This window comes from Ceratotherium simum, chromosome 15 (assembly GCF_057802395.1).
Source record: "Ceratotherium simum simum isolate JZ-2026a chromosome 15, ASM5780239v1, whole genome shotgun sequence".
NCBI classification, from domain to species: domain Eukaryota; kingdom Metazoa; phylum Chordata; class Mammalia; order Perissodactyla; family Rhinocerotidae; genus Ceratotherium; species Ceratotherium simum.
Window position 1 is genome coordinate 16664629 of NC_141914.1, and position 25295 is coordinate 16689923.

At 42.2% G+C, this 25295-nt stretch overlaps 1 protein-coding gene across 12 annotated transcripts in view; it reads right to left on the minus strand.

The window, feature by feature from the left end:
* ZBTB20 (zinc finger and BTB domain containing 20) overlaps positions 1-25295 on the minus strand; it is a 775204-nt gene that overhangs the window by 27277 nt on the left and 722632 nt on the right. For all 12 annotated transcript variants that reach the window (XM_087439628.1, XM_087439631.1, XM_087439629.1 and 9 more), the window contains one exon: positions 6533-8137. In XM_087439628.1, the coding sequence (XP_087295754.1) occupies positions 6533-8137 (1605 nt within the window). The remainder of the gene's footprint in view (positions 1-6532; positions 8138-25295) is intronic.

A 25295-nucleotide genomic window follows, 5' to 3' on the forward strand; every position in this document is an offset into this window, starting at 1 on the left:
AGGGGGACTGCCCATGGAGGACACACTGCATTCACAAAACATCCGTGGCTTCAGTGACAACTAAAATATTTTGGTGTTAAGCAGAATTTTTAAGATCTCAGGGAACTTCATCCAAATTACCTGACTTTTCTTACAACATTATGAGTGGAGTGGATATTAAAATCCCCAGAAGATGGTATCTCCATTAGAGATGTATACTAACATTCTGAAGGTCACTCAACAAGCCAGTAATTGCTGTGAGTATGACACCAGCCCAGCTAGATTATCTCTTCCCTCTGCTGTTAACAATTTCTTGCTCTCTGGATTATGCTGCAAAATGTATAATGCTGCTACAAAACATAACATATATGTTCCTAAATGGCTTTGATAATCTTATAGTTAAATGGTCTCACATAAATTACTTGACAGAGCAACCATGTAAAGTAAGTATTATTAAGATCTGTATCTTGTGGCAAAACATTGAGGCTCAGATTGATTATAGAACTTACTAAAGTCATTCAGTCAGAAAGTGGTAAAACCAAGGCTTTCTTACTTCAAACCTCGTACTCATTCATTACTCCATTGGCTTGATATAATTAATAGACCAAGCTCTATATGAGGAATATCACATTATTATCTTGATCTGAGTATTATTACTCTATTGATGACATTATGTTAATATTATTGCTATATCTATTTATATCAAATTCATGGCTGAATAGCTGAGGTTCTCAAAGTAACAAACAAAATTATCATTTGTGCAGAGGACACTTAAAGGGCTAAAAATAGTCACCAATGAATGGACTGTTGATAATAGGATTCAGAAAAAGGTCCAAATATCTACCATTTTTCGGGTAATAAAACACAATTAGGAACACAGGTACAATACAGTCTTTAGCAAATGAAAAAAGGAAAAGAAAAAAAATTGAAGTCTTGCTGAGAAAATAATGCATTTATGTAAAAGTCCCTTGAATTAAATTCTCCTGGAAAGCATGCTCACTTTTTTGAACATTCATTCACTTACTCAACAAATATTTGTTAAGCAACTACATATGCTAGCTTGTATTCATCTATAGATTTTAAAGCAAAAAGTCCTAGGATTGGGTCTTATAAGAAAGTTCCAGTTACTAACTGGATAGCATTGCCAGATAAAATACATGACACCCAGTTAAATTTGAATTTCAGATAAACAGCGAATAATTTTTTACTGTTAAGTATGCCACAAATATTGCACGGGACATACTTAGACTAAAAATATACTTGTTGTTTATCCAAAATTCAAATTTAACTGGGCATCTTGCATTTTTGTTTGCTAAATCTAACAACTCTATACCTGGTGGTAAATAAATATCCCCAATGCCCATCCTGATCGGTCTTGTATGTGTGCTCTTTTGTTATACAGAGCAAGGTAAGAACAAACAGAACGTGGTACCTGAAACACGTTCAGATTCTTGGAGAAAGTATTTAATATATAAATATGCAAAGTGTTTTTGCATTACTTCCATGGAGCTACATTGTACAATAAATTACCAACAACTCTGTGGAAATAGAACACTGATCCTTTTGGAAGCAATTAGAGATCATTAGAGAAAGATTCAATTAATTCATTGATCAAATATTTATTGAATGCTTATTATGTGTAAGGTATTATGCTGGGTATATTGAAGAAGCATAAGCTACATATATCTTTATATCTATAGCTATATTCATATCTCTGCCTATCTATACATATATATAATTGTTTCTGCTCTCATAGAGTTTACATTCTAATGGGAAGGTGTAAAGACACCCACATACAAGTCAGTACAAGTCAGTACTGTTAAGTGCCAGAAGGGGAACATTGGCCATGGTACCTATGCAGTTTGAGAGACCTAGCTCACCTCTCACATGCAAGATATTAGCTTCCATAATATAATTTATCCACTATGAAGTACAGCTTTTATCCATAACTCTGGTTTGCTTTTTTCTAAATACAGAGATTCTTATGAGTAGAATTTTAGAGAACAATGTTATGTCACAAAAGCAACCTGATGCCATCCTCCTCCTCATCACTCAGGCCCTCTGGGGAAGCAATTCCCAACTTGTGTGAATCAGGGCTTATTAAACACAGATTGCTGGGTTCCGTCATCAGAGTTCCTGATTCGGGTCTGGGATGGGCCTGAGGATTTGCATGCTGCTGGTATGGGGATCACACTTGGAGAACCACTGCTCAGGGTTATCTTTGAATTTTCCCTATTGCTTGCTCTCCACGTCCACACTGACACCAAGGTTGGTCCTTCTGTGTCCTCTGTCTTTCTCTTCCATTCTCATTCCTTCGACTTTTGTTTTTCCCCTTGAGGAGAGGGGGCAAAGAGAAGCCCTGCTTTGCTCCATGACAGGAAGGTTTGTGTTATCTTTGTTTTCTCTCTAATTCTCTTGTTTTCAAATATGTCCTTAACTCTCGGTTTCCTTTCTCACAACTTTTATGAGGCTGCAGTAAAGTGACCTTGAGAAACTCCTAGAAGAGATGAAGTCTTACTGTGGTTTGTTTTGCAGTGGACAGAATGGTTAGGTGAGAAATTTTCTTTTACTATTAAAAAAATGATTAAGAAATGAAAAAAAAAAAAGTTCATATTATGAAGGGAGTTCAAGGGAAACCCAAGACGTATCACATTGCTTCAGCATTAGAATTCCATAGAGGAAGGAAGCACGTCAAGAGCTTATTATGCAGAGATGGGAGACAGAGCAAAGAAACTCAGTGTCTCCTGGGTGGAGGGGGCTAAAGTAATAAGATGATGATTTTTTTTTTTTTTTTATCATTAAGTAGTTCTTCCCCTTTTATGAAAAGCTCTCACATGCATCATACCTTTACAGCTACTTAAAAGGCAGGAAAATTATTATTTCCATTTTAAACTCAAAGAAATTGAGGGTTATGAAATTAAGTGACTTGCTTAAGGCCACACAGCCAATTAGAGGAGCCAAAACTGAATCCAAATAATCTAATTCCAGTACGATCATCTTTCACTTATGTCCCCAATCTATGCTTTAGTGTTATAATCATTACAGAATATGCTTTATAACCACGGCTTCCTTGGTTCTCTAAAGCAGAGCTTAGCTCCAAAGTCAATATGATGGACTACTTATTTGTCTCCAACACTTCCTTTCAATGAATATGTGGATCATTAACATAGAGCTACATTTACATTAAACCTTGGAGTTACTGAAATGCAAAGCCAGTTACTATGCATAGAATCTGTGATGCTGAGAACCCAAATTTCTTTCCTTTTAGCTCCCTCAAACCACTCTTTCTTGGTAGGATTCTTTTCTGTTAGATTATAGGTGAGAATACTAAATCCAGCCCTACTCTTCCAAGCATCCCCACTACTTTCTAGAATTTTTTTAGACCAACATTTGGACATTTTGCTCTGGATTTTTATCATTTCCACTGGGCTCCTGTAAAGTTGGGAGGCCCCACTTTTTTGATGTTTTCCCAAGAAATTGGAGAGAACTTTGTTTTGAAATGTGGGCCATAGTGTATCCAGGTTCTGAATTACTTCCATATGTTCAGGCTGTCTTGCCTTTTGGAAATGTGGACCTATTGTTTTTAAACTTTGGACTCCTTCATTTTGACAAAAGTCTTGATAGACAGATAGCCCTTCCAGACTGCCACTGCCAAATAATTCTAGGGTGAAAGGGAAGAGTGTTGCTTCTTTTAAATGAGAGGCTTGATATATGTACGTTATTAATTGTTCCCAGATGTGGCCATGTTATACACTTCAATACAAAAACCTTCATAACTTACTGAGGACCTTTGTAGTTTACTAGAGATCTGAAGGCTACACTTGGAGCATAACTCAGATTTATAAAATGACTTTACTTGTAGCTTTTGTATCTACTATGTCTAAATGTGTAAACCCATTGCTGGTTTTCTCATGGGCAAATCTAGTTATTTGGGTTAACCACAAAGTCCTTTGGTGAATCCATTGGATAAATATGTTTACACACCAAAAAGATTAGTAATACACTAAAAATTTTATGTTGCAAGTTTAAAGCCTCTTTCAATATGTGATCTAACAGAATGTGTGAATTTTATGTCCAGTAGGTCCACTGGAAGAGATGCACAGAAAGGGGGAGTAGAAATGATTATGGATCCAAGACCAGCAAAGTCAACTTTGGCTAAGAAGACACTTCCACAAATGGTCTCTTTTTCCCCCTAATCTTTATTTTTTTTTTTTTAAAGATTTTTTTTTTTTTTAATTTATTTTTTCCCCCCAAAGCCCCAGTAGATAGTTGTGTGTCATAGCTGCACATCCTTCTAGTTGCTGTATGTGGGACGCGGCCTCAGCATGGCCGGAGAAGCAGCGCGTCGGTGCGCACCCGGGATCCGAACCCGGGCCGCCAGCAGTGGAGCGCGCGCACTTAACCACCAAGCCACGGGGCCGGCCCTCCCCCTAATCTTTAATTTGATGATTTATAAGGCAGCTATTCAGAGGAGGAAAGGACATAAACTATGTGAGAGGACTCTGTAAACCATAAATTGCCACATAAATAAAAATATTACTATTTGATTAATTTACCACATGGAAAATTTCCCTTGATTGATCTCGGTATTAGTACATTTCCATCTACCCCAAGTAAACACAGTGACTTACTACTACCTGATTTTCTTCCTAAATTCTGTAATGAGTCACTATGCTTATTCAGAAGTGTGAAAACTCATCTTTAAGAACAACTGATTCACATAAAGGCACATATGTGGATTTATATAGTGTCCTGACTTAAGTTGAACTTCAAAGAAGGCAAAGTTCATTTTAAGAAATGTTCTATTTCAGTAGTTCACTTCCATGCTGAGGACCTCGCCTCAGTGTCTGTTGCTCTCCTTTCCTTCTATTCTCCAATTGAAATTTATCTGCTTTATGTCCTATCCCCTAGACTCCTGCTAGGTGATCTGAGAAACTAGGTAGCTTAGAGGAACTAATTTGTTTTCATGTAGTACAATTGAAGTGTGTAACTTTTCCCTGGAAACTTACTTGTCATTTAACAGGGGAATTCTGGAACCAGAGGTTTACCAGAAGAGTGAGTCTCATAATAGGAATTTCAAATATGGTGATCATCATTGGGGTAGGTGTTTTTAGGTACTAGAGAATCTATGTGGAATCATGTCATATATGTGGTCACTTATACGGAAGAGCATTGTGGAATTCACACTTCTATGTCTGTCCCATTATGGGGCTAGGAAACAGCACTGGCTTGGAGGTCAGATCTTAGCTCCAGAATCATAGAATCCAGGGATAAAACAGATTGAATCCCCTCTACAACATCCCTATGAAGTGATCATTCATTTGCTCCTTGAACACCTCTATTTAGAGGAACTCACTCCCTCTGGAGGCAGTCTGTCGCATCTTAGAGCAGCTCCGACTGTCAACAAACATTTTCTTTTATTTAGTTGAAAGATTCTTATAGCTTCCAATCATTGGTCCACTTCTACCTTTTGGAGCCAAACAGAACAAGCTTAAAGTCTCTTCCCTCCCAACCATTTAAATAATGCTAATAGTGCTAATAATAGCTACCATTTATAGGGTGATTATTATGTGCCAGGAATTTTTTTAAGAACTTCATATATATTAATTCATTCAATCCTCAAAACAGCACTATAAGAAAGATGTATCACTATTATTCCCCTTATATAGACAGGAAATGGAGGTGGAGAAAGGTTAAGTGATTTTCCCAAGGTGCACAGTTCGGTAGTGGCTAAGTCTGAATTCAAACCCAGGCAATGTGGCCCCAGAGCTCCTGTTTGGCTAAAATGTTACGCTCCCCCTGAGGCTCAAATACATGAATATGGCTTATATGATGCCCTGAATCTTCTCTTCTGAGGCTGAACATCCTTAGGACCTTCAACAGTGACTCAGTTGCCATGGCTTCGTGTCCATTCCCCATCCTAATCATACTCCTCTGAGTGTGTCCCAATTAGTCTATCGTCCTTTTAAAAGGTAATACCCAGAATAGACTGTGGTCTCAAGATGTGGAAAATAGAGACTAAGCAACAGAAAATAGAGTGAGTCCCTCACTCCTCCCCATTTCAGGGACCACAAATGCAGCTGAAGATTGCATCAGCCTTGCTGTGGCCTCTTCAAGCCGATGGTTCATATAGAATTTACTTACATACTAAAACCCTCATCCCTGCTCTGCCTATATGGCTTCGGTCTGTAAAATGAGGTGACTGGAGTATATGATCTCCAAGGACTTTTCCAGCTCTAAACACCTAGGATCAAAGAATGTATTACAAAGTTCAGTGTATTTAAGGGATATTGTGCCTGCAAAATCTTTATCAGGCTTTCCCATTTGGCCCTTCTCCATAAAGCGTTTCTGATTTTGTCTTTCGGGGGCAGGGTGATTCGTTCCTATGATGAGGGCACAGTTGTGGCTTCTAGAAGATGGATTACAGTGGGGTCTCCTTAAAATCTGAACGATGACTCCAAACCTTTCCTTCCACCTGCTGTCTTGCCCTCCCTTCCCACAGACCTGGCACGCCCGCCCCTGCTGCCAGGCCTTCAGGGGTGCCTGTACTCACCTGTGTGTACGAACATGTGCTTGACGTAGTTTTGTTTGGCGGTGAAAGTCTTGTTGCAGAGAGTGCACTCATAAGGCTTTTTTTCGCCCTGCCCACTGGCTGTGCTGTGGCCTGCGGATGGGGCCAGGGGCTGTGGCGCTGGCAGCTGTGCAGTAAAGGTCGACAGGCCGGGCTGGGACACTGTCACAAACTGGGTCTGCTGGCCTGCCAGGGGCTGTGGCAGGCTGAAGAGGAAAGGCTTGGGGCCACTGCCCGCGGGCTGGGTAGTGAAGAGGGCCGGCAGGTAGGTGTTGCCGGCTGTGCCAATGACCTGCGTGTTGCTGGTCAAGGTCAGAGGCATCCTCAGGTTGCTGGTGAGGGTTTCTGTCTGGCGTAAGTAGAGCTGGGTGCTTGGCAATGGCTGCCCGATGGACGTGTTGACCGAAGGCTGCTGCAAGACGCTCTTGTCGGAGCTGTTGCTGACAGTGATGACCGTGTTGTCCATGTCCGCCTCGTTGCTTCTTTCCGGGGAGGAGGCACCTGTCTCTAGTTGGTGTGGCTGCGGGCCGCCCTCAGCAGGGGCTTCCGCAGCCTGCTCGGGTTGGGCCGGTTCGGCCTGGCCGTCCCGGGCCGCCGCGGGCCCGAACTGCTGCTCCACCGAATCAGGCTCAGTGCCTATGGAGGAGCTGACGCCCGAGTCGAAGCTTTCGCCCTTGGGCTCACTCTCGGTGCCCTCGGCCTGGTCGGTGTCTTCCGTGCACTCCTCGGATTCGTTGCGCTCCAGGATCTGCACCCTTTGCTGCCCATAGTAGTCGTAATCGTCCTCCATCTCCTGCTTGATGTGGATGTTGCCCACCAGGGTCTGGATGCGCACGGGCCGGGGCTGTTTGCGGCAGTGCGTGGTCTCGGGGGTGGTGGACAGGTAGCGCTCCATCTGCTGCGAGCGCTCGTGGATGCGCGTGATCCAGCTGGGGTCTTCCATGTGGTGGTCGCGGGGCAGGCCGAGGGCAGTCTCGTGGTGGCTGACCACCGCCCCGCTGTAGAAGGAGCGCTCGCCGCTGCCGTTCTGCATGGAGCACGCGTAGAGCGCCGAGTAGATCCTGTCCACGCTGTGCTGCGGGTGGCTCTGCAGGTAGCCTGACTCGGTGTCGCTGCTCTGGCCAGATGTGCCTGACTCGGGAGTGCCCCGCGGCGTGTCCTGGCCCGAGTCCTGGATCCCTGGGAACACATCGCCCACGTTCTGCGACACGATGCGCGTGCACTCATCGATGACTGTTTTGATCTGCAGGATGCTGGCGGCCGTGAGGATCTGCAGGGCTTCTGACTGCGAGACGCGCAGCACGCCGCTGTACATGAAGTCAATGAGCTTTTGCACCGACTGCACCGACACCACGGACGGGATCTCGATGTCGCTGTAGCCCAGCAGCAGCTTGTCCTGGAAGAAGGGGCTGCCGGCTGCCAGCACGCAGCGGTGTGCACGCAGCATGCTCCCGTGGATGCGCACCGTCACGTCACAGAAGTGGCCACGGTTGCGCTGCTCGTTGAGGGTCTCGAGCACGGAATTGCTGAAGTTGTGAAGGTTGATGCTGTGAATGCGCTCGGTCATCCCCTTGCAACTGATGTCACCTGCACAGCAAGAGAGACACAAAACAGGGTGTGGGTCAGAGCTAGCGGACTGCACTCCTAACACCCGGGTCTCAGGTGGGTAAAACTCATGGCTCCTAGAAGCATCCATCTTGCAGACACAAGTGGGCTCTGTGGTGAGATGGACAGGCTTTGCACAGGCGTTGCACAGGGGTCAAGCCGTGGGTATGATGTCCTGTGGGAACAAGGCCTTGAATTTTGTCCCAACAGTGTCCCAGCTATTTTGGGTATTGAATCCATATTAATCCCCTAGAGCTTCAGCCAGGGCTGTCTGTTGAAGTCGACCAGCCTAATAAACAGTGGGTCACTTGCCTGCTATTCCTACAACTTCAGCAAATGAGAACTGAAAGGCAAGGGGAAGACTTGTTCTCGTGGAACTCTCTACCTCCACTTTAGATAGGCCTAAGCCCAGGTCCTTTGGGAAAGCTTACATTGTATCTGAAATTTACATTTTATTTGAAAATTAATTAAAGTTCCTTACTTTATTCATAGACCGCAACAATATTCATCGTTTAAAAAAAAATCCCTTCCTATTAATTTATATGGACTATTCCCTAAATCCACACCATGTATGCAAAAATTCTTGGAGAATTCAACCCAAAGATGTCCACCAAACAGTGGCCGCCATGTTTTCCATTTGAGAGATGGGCTATAGAATGCAACCTGCTAGCTACACGGGCACTTGCCTGCTGCTTTCTGTATCTTCTTGTCTGTATTCTTCTTGTCATCTCTGACAACCTGTTTGAGTACTTTCTAGGATGGTTGTATGTGATATGGTGGTTTTCTGAACTTTCTGAAGCTTAATGAAGAAGGACTGTTAAAAAGGTCAGAGATGGCAGCGTTGACCTGGGACACTGGAGTACAGTAGGTGATCATATTTATCATTCAAACTGGGCACTTTTGGGAGTGAAGGGAGCACTGTTAATCAGTAGGTCAGGACAGCAGGAGTAAATTAGGAGTAGGATGTGTGCTCACCCTAGGTAACTGGGCGCTCCATGTGCTTGTTAGAGGGACATATCAAACAGCTCCCAGTGGGGAGGCAACAGTCAGCTACATGGAAGCTGTGGGTAGCCTGACCCATTGCCACCCTTATATCCCGGGCTGTGCAGACAAGGGATAATGCTGGTAACATTTGGATCACAGATTGAGGAAGAAAACAGGTGGCTATAACACTAAGTCTTAGGGCTTTCCTATTTTTCTACCTCACCTCTCCAGTGGCTCTAAAGAATCTCTCTCTTCCAGCCATTCTTCAGTGAGATTCCCCATTCTTGCCTTCACAACTGAACAAGCAGCTTGAGAGAGGCCAAGTAAGTGGGCTTTCAAAACCAGGTGGCCCAAGTACTAATTGTTGGCCCGTGACCCAGATTCCTGTTTTGTTAGAAGTAACCCCAGAGGTAATGGCCTGCAGACAGGAGGAAAGCCCACCTTCTCAGGTTCTTTCTCCTCTGCCTCAGGGGAGAGGTCCTGCTCAGGGAAGTCTGAGCTCAACTAGATTTTCTACCTACATCACTCAATCTCCTCCAGCTGTCTGAGCTCAGGTGGTGTGACCACACCCTTTTATAATTCATTCATTTCCTTTGTTCCCATCTTTACATTTAGTCAGCCCCACATATATCCACTTAACTTAATAAATGCCTATAGGCTCTATGTTCAGTTTCAGTGATACAATTTGCACGAATTTTTACATAAGAGAATTCCTTCTTGTTCTGACTTCCATCAGGTCTGTTACGTGCCTAAAATATTTCATTAGGCTACTGTTTCTATTTTTTTCCACTTATGTAAATCAAATTGTCTTTGCCAGATTAAAGAATCATGATGAATCCTCTATAACTGTGCTAATACAAAATATGGCCTCAGAGGAAAGCCCCAATAACCCAGGAAGGAATATTCAGGAAGTGAGTCAGCAGACAAATTCCAAGTTCTTGCTGAGTTCCTTATGCATGTATACCACAATAATAATAACAAGAGCACATATGTTTGTTGTTGTTATTGAGGAAGAGTCACCCTGAGCCAACATCTGTTGCCAATCTTCCTCTTTTTGCTTGAGGAAGATTTGCCCTGAGCTAACATCTGTGCCCATCTTCCTCTATTTTGTATGTGGGTTGCCGCCCCAGCATGGCTGACGAGAGCTGTAGGTTTGCGCCTGGGATCCGATCCCGAGAACCCGGGCTGCTGAAGCAGAGCATGCTGAACTCAACTACTATGCCATGGGGTCAGCCCCCACATATTTTTTTAGAGCTTACCATGTGTCAAGTTCTAACTACTGTTAGAACTGTTCCGACCGCTTTATATACATTATTTCATTTAATCCTCACAACAACCGTATGATATAGGTAATATTATTGTCTTCATTTTTCAAATGAGGAAACTGAGGCCAGAGAAATTAATAAATTTGCTCAAGGCCACATAGGCAGTTGGTGGCAGAGCTGGCATTTGAACCCAGCAGTCTGGTTCTAGAGTTCACACTCTTCTCTGCTTCACTGTATTGCATTCCTTGCCCCTGGATGAAGTCTGGCCCTTAGGTGGCCATGGGTCCGCTGTAAAGTTGTGTGAAAGGCATGTCCAGTATGCCCTTCAGCTGCTTTGATACCTATCCATGAATTAGCATGGCGTTCATGTTTCTAGGCCTTGGGACTCAACACAGCCTCAGTCATCTACTAAAGAACATCGTTTTTTAAGTTTATAAATGGAACAATGCAAGAGATAAAACAACTTGTCCTGGCACTAAAATGTAGAGTTTTCTATATACAGTTTTACTACCACCAAGGTCCCTTTCTTTTAAGTAAAACAGTAAGCACCAGAAATGGTTGAGTCTCTGATAAAATCACCATATCTGAGTAGGATGGATTTATTAAAAATTTTTTCCACACAGGTGAAAACACTCTTTAAACACACATTTGCTCGTAGCACCCGTCACAACTATATCACTAGAGATGTCATCTATGACAAAGAGTTGTCTTCTTTCTGATAATTCTGGGAAGAAGCTCTATCACAATTATCATAATAATTAATACCCATGTAGTGTTTTACAGTGTGCAAACTCTTTCACATGTAACATCTCATTTACTCCTTACCACAATCCTATATGTTTTCAGGACAGGTCCTATTATTATTATTTGATGTAAGAGGAAGTTGAGGCTCTCAAAGTGTCTAAATGACTTGCCCGGGCTGGCCCTGTGGCTTAGCGGTTAAGCGTGCGCGCTCCGCTACTGGCGGCCCGGGTTCAGATCTCGGGTGCGCACTGACGCACGGCTTCTCCGGCCATGCTGAGGCAGCGTCCCACATACAGCAACTAGAAGGATGTGCAACTATGACATACAACTATCTACTGGGGCTTTGGGGGAAAAAGGAGGAGGATTGGCAATAGATGTTCGTGCAGAGCCGGTCTTCCTCAGCAAAAAGAGGAGGATTAGCATGGATGTTAGCTCAGGGCTGATCTTCCTCACAAAAAAAAAAAAAATGACTTGCCCAAAGTTTTACACAGATAGTAAGTGGCAGGGTTGGGATTAGAACTCATGCCCCTTGACGCTATTTTCACTGCATAACACTGGATCTCTGAGGAATGAAACTTAGATTGCCCAAAGACGTAGGGCCATCCTAATTCTCATGACATAGAAGAAAAGACGAAGACTGTGAAAGTGATGATGGAGGTTGCTTTAGAGATGGAAATGGTCAACAGCAAAAGCTGTCATATTACACACATTCATACACACACACACAAAACACACACAATCTCATGAGAAAAATTCAAACTGCTTGTTTGAATTTTGACCAAACTGGTCAAATCTATCTAAAGAATCAGGAAACCCTGTAGAGATAATCACAAAAAAATTGTCCGTTAAATAGTTCGAGTTATGATTATTGCAGTAATGTTGTCACCAACTTCATTAAAACCACAGAGACAGACTCAAACCTGCACACATATACAGTCTAATCTGACAAGCTTAGTTGGATTTGTATAGACAATTTTAAACATCTCCCCGAGCACACTGGTCCTGCTCTGCAGTGAGCAGCCCTGAAAGGCTGAGTGGATTTTGCTGATATGGGTACAGAGGCGATGGGGGACCCTGCCTGTCCATTCAAGCGCGCCTCGTTCCTTCAACACACAATGCTGAAGCAATTCCTTTCCCAGGCTTTCTTTTATTTTTAACACTAATACAGTGGGAAAAAGTTTCTGCCACAGCGAGGCAATGTCCAGGCTTTTGTGAAACAGGTCCTTTTCATCCAATGGGCATTAATGTATAGATTCCAATGGAATAAATCTGAAATACTCTACTGTGGAAGATTTGTCCCCCATTGAAAACAAATCTTGATTAGATGGTTATTCAGGGACTGTATAGGAAGGAATGGTGTGAAAATGCTCACTCTATTCTTTCCTAGATTGGCACTGAATAGGCATTTGGGCTATTCAAAAAAAAAAAAAGAAAAAACCCTGAACTCTACAAAACCATACAACTTTACAAAGATTATGTGTGTTTGGGGACGCCACCTCACCCTCCAGAAAAACTCCACAGTGGTGTGACCATAGAACTGATGGAGTAAAATGAAAAAGGTGATAAAAATAGTTCTCTGTGTGTTTTAAAGTAACAACCTACCTCCTTTCCACTGGAGTGAAAATATATAGTTGGCCTGTGATGGTATTTGCTAGACACACGCGTGGAATTCTACTACTGAAAGCGATCGCGTATTCTAAGTGATTGCGTTCTGTGAGTGAGCACAGTATGGATAGGGCTGACGCAGGAGTGAGTACTGGAGGGAAATCTGCTTGTGGTGAAGTAGGTGATAGAGGGCTTGGCTCTCTGTCTTGCAGGAACCCAGCTCCGGCCTGGCCCTTACGCTGCGGGGGTCCAGAGATAGGACTTAGCATGAGAATCAAAAACTGCCTGTGCACAAGGGAAAATGAACAAGAAAGGAAACAGCAGGCAGTACAATCTCTTTTAATTAGGTGTGAAACCCAGTTATTTCTCAGTCCGGATATATAAAATGAGACTAGTGCAGGGGTGTGGCGCTACAGAGGGAGACGGGAATTTGAAGTCTGTGACTTGGGAGGGAACACCAGCTCTCAAATTAAAACCAATATGAATATCGGTCAAGTCAACAGGTCTAAGCCAAATGGCAGGGCTGAAAAGCCCATGAGCTTTCAATCTGGGCCACCAGGCTCACTTGAGGTAAGTGGGTCAGCACATGAAATAGAGCTGGGTGGCCAGCCCTCCACAGCCTGGCCTCTTATATCACACTCTTTTCCACCCAGTACCTTGATACCTTTAGGGTGCTGAGATTGCACTTTCATATATCAAGTGATTGGCGATGATCTTAAGCTATCCACGTTGGTGCTACTTACCAAGTTGCTCACACTAGGAAAGAGCCAGTCCTTGCTGGAGAAAGCAGGGACGCATGTGGCCACTCAGGCCTCTTACTTCCCAAATCTACATCTGTTGCCCTGCCATGGGCAAGACCTCACTCGTGTCTACTTTACCTCTATGCTGAGGGGGACATGCTGAGCCTCTGCACTGTAGAAGGATAGAGGTTGCTTTCTCATAGGTTCCGCCATCTAGAGCAGATGGCCCTGCGCGTCCCTACCTTCTCTTTCTATCTCACTGGCATCTTCACAATCTTTGGAGGCTGGCTGGGGGCACTGGGGAAATCACTTAAGCAAATGGAAGGTGGCAGGCAGAACAAGACCTCTTTCTCCTTCCCTGGCTCCATAGACCTGGCACATCCCAGCTGTCACTGCCGGTGTAGGGGAACCATGGGAGGGCATGGGAGGGTCATCAGCCTATGGGAAGGAGGGCAGCACTGCTTTACTTACCCATTCCTGGGTGAAAAGGGGGGTGCTTTGCACCATCTCCCAATGCGAGTTCTCCTCTATCTTCCAGATTGTCTAAGCACAGGGTACAGGAACCATTAAAGATGTCATGTTTATTTTTTTTTTAATCATTGGTAACAGAATTCTTCTCAAAAAACATAACTCAATTGTTCAACTCTCAGAAATTTGATTTTCAAACATATTTTCAGGAATACACCACCTATGAAAGTTGGGACCGGCTTGTATGTACTTTTATAGTTGCTGCTTATTATTTTAACTGGACAGAGGTATTAAAATTACTAATTTGTTTAAAATGTTTACAACACCATTCTATTTATGATCTCAACACTGAGGTTGGGTACGTCTTTTATATTACTTGAATTCGCATTCATACATGTAATTCACACATGTAATGAATTTTCATTCATTCTGGAGCACATTTTAAGTATTTAAAGGTCCCTGAGAAATGCATGTGTAAGCTTTAGGAGATATCTATATTTTTTCATGAATGGGCGTGTTTCTACTTTCATAGGGATAAGAGGTCAGTGGCTTTCCTTAGGCTCTCAAAGAGGTCTGTGTTCCCCTCAAATGAAGACATATGAATTGAGATTCAAGTATCTCTCTTTAAGCTGCTCTCAATTACTTTCAATAATCACAGCCTCGGACACTGATGCAACTTGCAGTACACGCATCAAGCCTGTGCAGCTAATATTTCCCATTGAGCTGGGGAAGTTGAGCTGAACTTATTTTATATGACAAACTCGACCATCGTAGCCAAAGTGACAGAAATTACCTTTCAGAAGAGAATGGGTTAAAAATAAAAATAGGATTGAAAGGGAAGAGAGAAAAAAAGAGAAGAGAAAGGTAGATAATAAAGTACTAACGTTGGCTGAAATCTGGAGGAATGTAACAGGGCCATATAGTTTTACAATTGTTGAGGCCAACTATTATTTAGCCAAAGTTGGTTTGAATCAGCTTTTTATCAGAGTGGGTCCCCTTTGACAGCTAACACAAATCTGTAGAAGAACTAGGAAACACCCTTTAACTTTTTTTGATTGTTAAAAATTAGATATTGTGGTGTAAGTTGAATAAAAAGTAAATACAAACTTGATACACACTTCTGATCCAGCCAACAAGATGGAGTTCACCCGAAAGCTCTGTAGTGCTTCAAACAGGCAGCCTGCTTTTCTTTCTTTGTCTTTCCCTTCCTTCCCAGTCCCTCCCTCCCTCCCTTCTTCTTTCCTTCCTCCTTCCTTTTTTCTTCCTTCCTTCTTCCTTTCCCTCCCTCCTCCTTCCTTCCTCACTCCCTTCTTCTTTCCTTCCTCCTTCCTTTCTCCCTTCCCTCCCTCCTCTTTCCTTCCTCCCTCCCTCCTCTTTCCTTCCTCCCTCTCTTCCTTCCTTCCCTTCCTCCCTGTTACACCATTAAGTTTTACTCAGCTTCAACTGTGGGGAACAAGGGGGCAAAATTCTGAACTAGGAAGCATTTGCTCCACGATCTTCAGGCCCATCCCCAGATCTGGACTGATCCTCCACTCCTGAATTCCTTTCCCTCTCTTCACTCTACCAAAAAGCAAGAGCTTTAAACTTTGTCTGAAGGCTGGGAATAGATTGATAATACTAGTGGGATTTTCAGGTCCAGAGGAAGAAGTAATTCCAGGGAAGCCTCTTCACTGGGCTCTGGATGGCTCTCAAGTTTCCCTGCCAGCCTAGGTCTTTGGTTTGTCTGATTTCAAATGAAGTGTACTGTTATCTTCAAGAAGGGACTAACAAATGCCTGACCACATGTCTGACATTGCAAATACAACTAATTTATGGGTAAAGTTGCTTTGGGTCTCTTGAATTTTCACCAATTCATTAGTGAAACATTTACCGAGAATGCCCCAGTGTAAATGGACCCATAAGGACAGAGATGATCTGAAATATAAAACAGTGGAAGAAATTCATCCATAAGGACCTGTGATATTTGAAATGTACATTAATAAATCAACTTCTCCATTTGGGTTTTTGGACCCTGTGAATATCATAACTGGAGCTCTGAATCCAAATTTAGGCCATATTTTAGCAACTATATAGGACCTCATGGTTTGCTTTTCTATGTAAAATTTGCCCCCATCCTCATTCTATTGTCAATTCCTTATTTTACTTCTACTCCAATTTCTTTTTTATAGTTATATATAAATATATTTTTCTACATTTTTATTAATGTATTGAATATTCTTTCAAGCCAACTTAAATCCCTTTAGTTATGAGGTGAGGATATAATCAAACAATTAATCAACAAGTAATTGAACATCAACTTTATGGAACCAATTCTCAACATAAGTTAAAGCTTCAGTTTTGGGTATTATCAAGCCACATGCTTTATGAATTTCTATACTTTGGGCATCTGATTCCAGCGGAATAAAACACTGCAAGTTCAAACACCTTCTTTACTCTCTTCTAGTCCAGCCTTGTGAGAGCTAAGGTTTAACTCTGTGAACAAAGGCACTGGATAGCTGTAATTCTAGACAACACTCTGAAAGACAACTGTGCCCTCATTCCAAAGCTGAAAAGAACTGGCTTCTTCCTGACAAGGGAGGCCCTGCTGGGACTGAGGAGAAAAGTCAACGAAATCTGAGGTTGATGCCTTTAAATCCTCTTATATCATAAACCCTTTGAGACACCTTTTAGGGGTTAGATTTTTTTTTTCTCTAAAGCTCTTTCCTTACAAATTTAGCTCCTGCCCTATTGTAACCTTCTCCTTTGTTCACTAATTCTGGGGAACAAAAACACAGAGATGCTGCATCCGTGGGTGGGATATAAAAATGAACAAAAGGATCTACCTAAATTCACCGAGTATGCAGTTTGAACTTGGCTTTGGATAGCTTGAAGAAGGATCTCTGTGTTCAAATATACAGTTAATAAGTTCGTTCTTTATTTGGCTTGAAAAGAAATTATGAATTTAAAACGTGTTTCTATAAAAACCAGCATCTCCTTACTTACTAACCTGTTCTTCTTTTGATCTCTACATCATCATATACTTATTTTAAAGGGAAAACAAATTTTTAATGTTAGTGAGTTCAAAGATCCAGCATAACTCCTAGAAATGGCATTCCTTTGGAAAATATTATCAACTGGTGATGAAGTATAGCTAGGTAAGAAATTAATTTTTTGACTTTGGGAAAACTTTCATCTGAACTTCAATGAGTGAGAAAACAGAACCCCATAGTGTCATTTTAAAAAAGCTTTTTTGACTAAAATAATCACAGAGATTCCCAATTCACAGAACTTCCTTTAGTCCTCTGTGGCTGCACTGTCTGAGACTGCTTTTGAAGCAGACCTTCAGATTCACGCTTAAATGTTCTCTTTGCTGTGTCTTCCTGGAAAAAATAAGTTGCTTCCACTATGACAACTGGTTTCAAGCATAGCTCTCTTTGTTGGTAGGAGGGCACTAAACTGTTTCTCTCAGGAAATTGCAGACTTGAGCCATGATAGACTGTTTTACTGAGGAATGAAGGCCTTCCATCTCAAAGCAACAAGGAAAAAAGTAAATTTGTTTTGCTGGATGACTGGTTAAGATGGAAGCACAATTGAAGCATCTTAAACTGATGTAGGCCAGTTTAAGAAAGTAGCTGAAACTACATTTCAACAGCCCACCTAGGGAACTCCATTCTAGAACTAGGCACAGGATTTCCTTAAAAAACAATAAGATGTAAGTTCCTTTTTGGCTCATGTTGATATGAAGCAGATCCTAAATAAGTGTTGTCAGAACCTAAAACCTCGGGAGGCACTGGTGAATAAGTGAAGTAGAAGGCATACTTTGTGATTATTCTAATAAGGAGTAACATATTTTTATTTTGTTTATTTTTTATTATATTCTTTATTTGTTCTTTTAAATAATATTTTAATATATTATTTACATTTTATAGGAAAAATATATTAAGCTGTAAGAGTCTTCTATAGCTATAGGTTACATTCTAATTATCTCATCTCATTTCTCATTTTTCCCCAAATAACAAGTCTGTGCCAATCCAAAAAGTTAGACATTATGCCGTCTCTTGAATGTATTGCATTCATTCTCAATTCTCTTCTTCTGCTGAATTTGTCCTGCGTTCTGAAATTATTGTGTTTTCTCTACTTATCAAATCTTAGGTACCATCTGGGAACCCTATTCAAAGTTCTTCCTTCTGTGGAGCCTTCTTTGGGTACTGGAGTCCGTCCTGACTTCTCTCCTTTCCTAGTTTCCACTGGTTGGTGAGCTAATAAACTGAAACATTATTTTCTGTTTTTTCCCCACTGAATTAGAAAACTTTCATAATAATAGGCAATTAAGAAAGGCCAAGCCTTGCACACAGTTCTGGGCTCCCTCCCCCTGGGAGTTGTGGCTTCAGAGCCCAAATCAGAAGTTAAAGCCCAAAAACAAAGCCTCAAGACAAAGGGCTTTGTTTTTTGAATCTAGCTCCTCTAAGGGGAATTAAGTTGGGCCTTTTCTGGGGTGAGGAGGGGGAGGCTGGTTCTCCAGAATTATATTGAGGTGGGCTGACAGGGGAGAAAAATCATCAACTTCCCCTCACATGGGGAAGGTGCCAAGGTTTGAGGTCTCCACTTGCACACAACTCCAGTTGGGGTAATTGCTTGTCACCCTTTAGGAGGCTGGATGTAAAAAGGCACTGTCTTGAGAGGAACATGATGATCGTGGGGCTGGGCCCATGCTCAGTCGCGAGGACCACTGTGAAGGGCATCTCTAAACCCCACTAATGCAGCAGTGCCTGGCAGTCAGATGGACGAGGCTCAGTGGCATCTTTGTCGAGTAGACAAGCAATGTCAATGATGGAGACCACCATGGACCAAGGATCTGACCCCTCCCTAGATTTCATGAGTCCTCTATAAGTCTAGGGAAGGGAAGGGGACCCTGAAACTTGACTGAATTTCCTGCTAACTTAGCGATAGGGGCCTCGGGTTTAATTTTCTTTAGAGAAATAAGGAAATGTTTCTTGCACCTGAATGTTGTGAAATAAATCTGAATTTCCAATACATGTATCACACAATTTAATCCTTAACAGTATATTACTGCTTATTGTCCCTTTTCTTCTTTTTTTTCATTTGTGTCTGTCTTATCTCTGTAAGAAGACGCTAAGCTTCCTGAAGGCTAGTACCTTGCCTAGTTATAACTACAACCACAACTACAACTTATTGGATCCCTCACACTGCCCAACATATTTCTTTACACTGAGTAGGTCCTGTCTGAGTATTTGTTTGGTCAGCTCTCCATTGCTCTTCACAAACATGCTGACAATAAGTGGGAACCTTAGGTGTACCTTTTCTCAGATATGTCTACATGTTGTACCCCTAGGGGGTCTTTCCGTCCCTGAATGGTCTTCTCCCTGTCCTTTATTACTCTACCCCTCTCATCAGGGAATAGCCACAGTTCTATTTTCAGTATGAATTTAAGGTCTAAGGCAGTTGGTTTTTAATGTGTTCACTGAGTTTCCCCCAAACTGTGCTCATTCATTTATGATTGCTGGCATATGCCATACTGTCCCCATCCTCCTGATTCCATTTCCCCCAAGAGACAGCTCACTGGATCCTCCTGTCAGCTGAAGATTCAGTGGAAATCAAAGCTCACCACACCTTGTAACCCAAAGTGAGAAGAGACGACCAATCTGTGATGTGATATAAAAACGATCAGGCCCGACTCCCTTAAGTCAAGCAAGTCACTCTTGCTTGACTTAAGGAAGCTACACTGCTTGTCACAGAGACATCCATCAATCAGCTTTGATCACGGGCATTTACATTTGCATAAACAGTGTCAGGGATTGTTTAGAATATTTTCACTTGGTGGCCACTGGGTGTCCTCATTTACAAAGTAAATATGCAATATTTAGTGTAGGTCACCAGAGAGAATAAAAAAACACTAGTTTACTCTTTGGCCTTTCAAATATTGGTTATAAATTTATTGCTGAACTCACAACCAGGTCACATATTAGTACTGTTTAAAAACCTTCATGTCAAACTGTTCAAGTTTATAACCAAAAGTAACTTCTGCAGGTTCCAGACATGAATTTACAAGGCAGTTTCCTCAAGAGAGAGGACTGTGATCCAGCTATTAGAATGAGCCCTTATTCATTTGAAAATTGGCATGGGACTTTGACTATCTGCTGAGAGAGCCAGGAGAGAGGAGCAGAGAAGGTCTTAATTTATTCTTGAAAGAAAAGAGAACACCAAATATCTCTATGGGATATTTGTTAGATTCTGTTTTTATCTCAACTTTTCTGAAAACCAATTAAAAATAATAATGAGAAAGATAAAATATGTCCTTTGCCTGGGAAACCTGAAATGATGTGAAAGAGAGTACAACGAGCTGGGTCATATCATGATTATCAACCATTTCATATCTAAAGACAAAGAATTAAGTTATTCCTTTGTGGCCCAGTTATCCCACCTGTAAAATGAAAATGCCTGTGCTTCACACGGTTGTGGTAGCACAAATAAAATAGCATATGGAGGCACATAGGGTTCCTAGGAAGAGTAACTGTACACGAGATAGATTGAAGGCATATTCTAACTGTGGTCGAGTCACAGTTGTGTGACTTGTCCCTGATGGCAGACAGAAGTCAAGGCCAGAGCCAACAAATATTTACTGATTCAACCACTCCAAGGCACTGAGTGTGATGCACTACTGGGCAATCACTTTGTGACCCCCAAAGTGATTTTTGCACGCCTAGGATTGTCAATGCTCCTAAATTCACATTACATACATCTCTGATGAGGTTCTTTCCTTGCACGGCCAAAAAGATTTCCACCTCCCCACCTTGCAAATTCTCAAACTTGAGATACAGAACTACTACTGAATATATAACAATACTTGCCTTCAAATGTCGTACTTAACCAACTAGCTAACATTGTTCAAAAGCAAGGTTAACTTTACCGTAATATTTGTTTCACTAGTGTATATCCCCAGCTTAATAATTATTCTCTTGTATGTCATTTCAGTACATAAATTAGCAATATCATTCTGTGCCATGACCAACAATTTATACCGATGATATCAGGGAAACTAGGAAGCTTCAGGAGCTATTCCCCGCCTTTCAGAGAAGTTCTCTGGTCTTACTGGCTTTGCTTAACAGCCTTTTCTGTTTTTAAACGACCACTGTCCTAGGCCTCTAGTATAGTCGTCTGTAACTCTTAATCGACTGTTTAAATCTGCAACAATGCACAATAGCCAGGTCACTTTCACCCCGAGATTCTACTAAAGGATCACAACGCACTCAGAGCTTATGGAGAAGTGTCTCATTTCTTCTAAAGATCCTTAAATTCCTGGGATGTATAGCATTTTCTGGCTCTTTAATTAGCAGATTCGTTTTTGAACCACTGTAACCCTGAACACGTATCTGCAGAGTCCTCCTGATTGCATTTTCCCCTAAGCCTTTTCTCCTTTAATTTCACTTTCAGAACTTCTTGAGGCTCGGTGGCTGAACACCACACAGCGCAGGTCTTATCTGATGTGCCGGCGCCTGGTGTGGTCTAAGACACACTGGTGTTTTGTTCTTGAAGTACAGGACTGATGTTCTAAAACCTAGACTCCAACACAAAGGAGATCATTAGCTCGTTTTAAGTGTCTCTTTTCTTCCCTCCCGGCCTCCTCCTACCCACCCCAATACTTCCTTAGTTCTATGCACTGTCAGCAGATGGCAACCATATTCCAAAGCTGAGTATGTACAAAATCATGTCGTGGAGAACAGAGTGGCTTCAAAGTTAGCTTTCTATTCAAGTGGGATGGCGGAGACTTCTGGAGGGGTGAACTCATCTCTCATTCATGTAATCCTCTATTCATTCAGCCAGGAATTTGTTTTCCTACACATCCGTCTACTGTCTAGCCAGTTGAGGGAGGGTGGGCGTGAAGAACTCTCTTGAGGGCCTTTCCAGCGGGAGGGCACGAAGATTCTATGCCAAGTTCTTGTTTCCTGGGCCAGCTCTGCCTGCTACTGATCAAATCCTGCCATTCCTATGAGAGGAGCTTGGGAGCACTGTGTGGCGGGTGGAGTTCTCAAGAACTGTCTCCTTGCTAGACTGACAGTCACATGCTGTGTTCCGCAGACAAAGATTAGACCCTGGAGAGGACTGAAACAAGGAGTGGGGTATGGGGTTGCAGAAAACGGAGCAGGATGGCCCAGTAATGGAAGTAGGAGTGGGGAAACCTTTCCTTTTTTGTTATTTCAAGGTTTGCTGGAGCTTTCGCCTAATCATCTGTTTGAGCATCTTGAAAATAAGTATCTATTTTCATGATATTCTATCAAAAGCAGGCACCAGATTATACCACAAAGTTGACCTTAACCCTGCCATATTGCTACTAGAATCAAAATATGTAGCAGCCTACATCCAACAGAAAGTGATTCTGTTTTCCCAGCATACAAACCAGAGGGTATCTGGGATGCTCTTTGTTTTGAACGTCTGCCAAATGAAAAATACCAGGTAAGACATCAGTACCTCTATTTTTACAGATGGGTGAAATGCTCACAAATGCACTATAGGCATGCTTTTGCTCATTCTCCCCACCACATCCATTCATTCAGCAAATATTTGCTGAGTACCTACTACGGCTAAGCGCTCTGCTAGGTGCTGAGGATCCAGCAATGAACAAAATAGAGAGGATTTCTGCCCTCAGGAATTCTTCTACCCGGCCAAAATAAGCATTTAATAATTTAACTGCTAGAATGTTATTTGAGGAACAGGAATAATTCATCTTACCTAGTATTTCTTCTGAATCTTTCTCAAACATATTTCTTGAAATCTCCTTTTACCAAGAAATTCTGGCTTTTAAAGCCCTCTCTTTCTATTGTTATATTCATTCCTTTCTTGGCTACAATGTTGCGAGTTCAGATTGCAACTGCTACCTTTTTTTTTTTTTTTTGGTGGGACCTGAGGATTATTACTTCAAACTACACATGTATTTTCTCTGTAAATATTGTACCATCTAATTTGTGTCTTTGGATTCTGCTGATTAGCCATCAACATGTGATTTAAGGAATACTGCATATGAGATGCAGAACTCATGACTCAGTAAGTTATGATTTTCAAGCTCTGACTTGGGATTTATACAGACTTGCACACAATCAAGGTTAGCATTTGATCTGCAAATATTACTAAGAGACTTGTAGCTCAAGTTCCGTACTCATGTGTCTCTGGAATTCTATACTCAGCAGCAAAAGTGCTCTGGAGTTGAGAAGCAAATGTCCGAAATCCTCTCCATGTGTGACCAAAATCCGCATGGGCACCGCGGGACAGGAAGGCTCTCTAGGAGAATGAGCCAGCAAGTCTTACTGAGTTTCTTAAGATTACATTCTTTTCCCCCAACTACTGTAAACTGCTTCAGAATGGAAGAAGGTAAGAGAGCTTGGTGGTTAAGAGCAATCCTCCTCTGCAGTGAAACACGTTTACTCTCCTAACTTTACCTCTATTTTGAATTATTTCAAAATACTCTGAAGCCATCAGGCAGACTGTCTTTCAAAAAGATAAAAGATGCATTTCTTTCGCTGTTAAGTACCTCTCTTTGGAAGGGGTTCTCTGGTGTGGCAGCCCAGCAGGTTGCCCATTCTAAGGCCTGATGTTTTGGTCTCTTTGGGCATTAGGGCTGGAAGGTGGCCACAGTGAGTGGACATCTAAGGCTGCACAGTAGGGGCATGCACATGTTCTACAATGAAGTCTGAGGTAAGATAGCCCACAAGTCCATTGTCTATAATTTGGAAGTCTCTCATTGATTAGACTGCACTGGAGGACAAGAAAGAACTTAATAGGTTAATACTACAATATAATGTCAATAATACTCAAAACCTTCCCTATACCAAGAAGAGAACATTCTGAAAGGTATTTTCACTTCTCTGAGCCACAGTTTCCTAATCTGTAAAGTGGGGTGTTTTGTGAGAATGATATAATGTATTTGACACAGAGTGGATGCTTAATAAATATTATTCTCTTCCAATTTTAGAAAAAACAAAACAAAACAAAACAAAAAAACAAATGGGGTAATAAAAGAAGGCCAAAAGATAATGGAGAGGCTTCCCTGTCTACCCAGGCCTGAATTCCAGAACGGACAGGAGGGCACTGGCCTTCTGTTGGGAGCAGGGTAACTGTTCCCCATACGCTCTCCTCCTACAGAGCCAGGGCTTCTGTCTCAGTCATTCTCAGGGGGAAGGACCTGCTACAACCTGCATTTATGCTGCATCAATTTTAAGACATATTTACTTAATAATTTAAAATGCTTAAACTATAGCTAATGCTCACATTCACGGAGTGCTGGTGGTCTGTCAGGTGCTGTTTTAGGGACTGCACATAAAGCATTCCATCGAATGCTTATAATAACCCAATGACATAGATACTATTTTCACTCTTATTGTGTAGATAAGGAAATGGGAACATAGGGAGCCTAAGTAAAGGCACGTAAAATGCATTCATAGGCTGAAGTTAACGTTAGAAAGGGCAAATAACTAGACCATGGGGCTGAGAAAACATTTGCTGGGCAACACATGGTCCAAATCTTAGTCCATTATCAACATGTTCAAGAAATAGCTTTGGATGTCTGTTATCACACCTGCCTCTGACCTGTGGCCATATTGATGGGAGCTGAAAGAGCTTCAGGAGTCAGTCTGCCTTGGATGTTCGCATGGGACTTCTCCTTCCTGCTTCTGAGTTTCCTCTGGGGGCCAGGTATGAGGATGCAGGCTCTGACTGGGATATGCCCTGGGGAAGGGGTTCTGTCATCCTTTCAGTTCCAACTCCAATTAAATGAAAGTTACACACTCGTGTCCCAGAACAGCACACCCACAGGCATGCATACGTGTGTGCACATCTTAGGAAGTTCATGGACTCTGAGAGGGAGGCCCAGTCATGGCACCAGTGGAGTTTAAGGCCTCCAGGTCAAGAATTCCTCCTCTGGAGGGACGGGGTTACTCTCTGCCTGTGTCACTGCCCAAGGACATCAAGTCTGCTCGGCGCGCCTCTCAGCATTTAACCCAGGATTACAGGGCTGCTTCAGGAGCCTGGGATCCAGTCACCCCTCTGGGATGTTTAGGTCAGGAATAAAATGGAATTGGCTAGATTTCTGGGGGTTTTCTGAAAATTGGAAAACAACACCCCGGTCTGCCTGGAGAGACCTATGGTATTTCCCTGAAGAAAGTATTTCCCTCCATCCTTTCTCCTGGGGTTAATTTCTAATGGCTGGAGTTCAGAATTTGCATGCATATTTTCCATGAGACATGGAATTATGCTCTGTAGCTCAAATTTATGTACACCTTTCTTCCATTATCCCCCTTATATCCAAGTACACAGTTGAGATATGATGCAAAGAGACAATAAGTA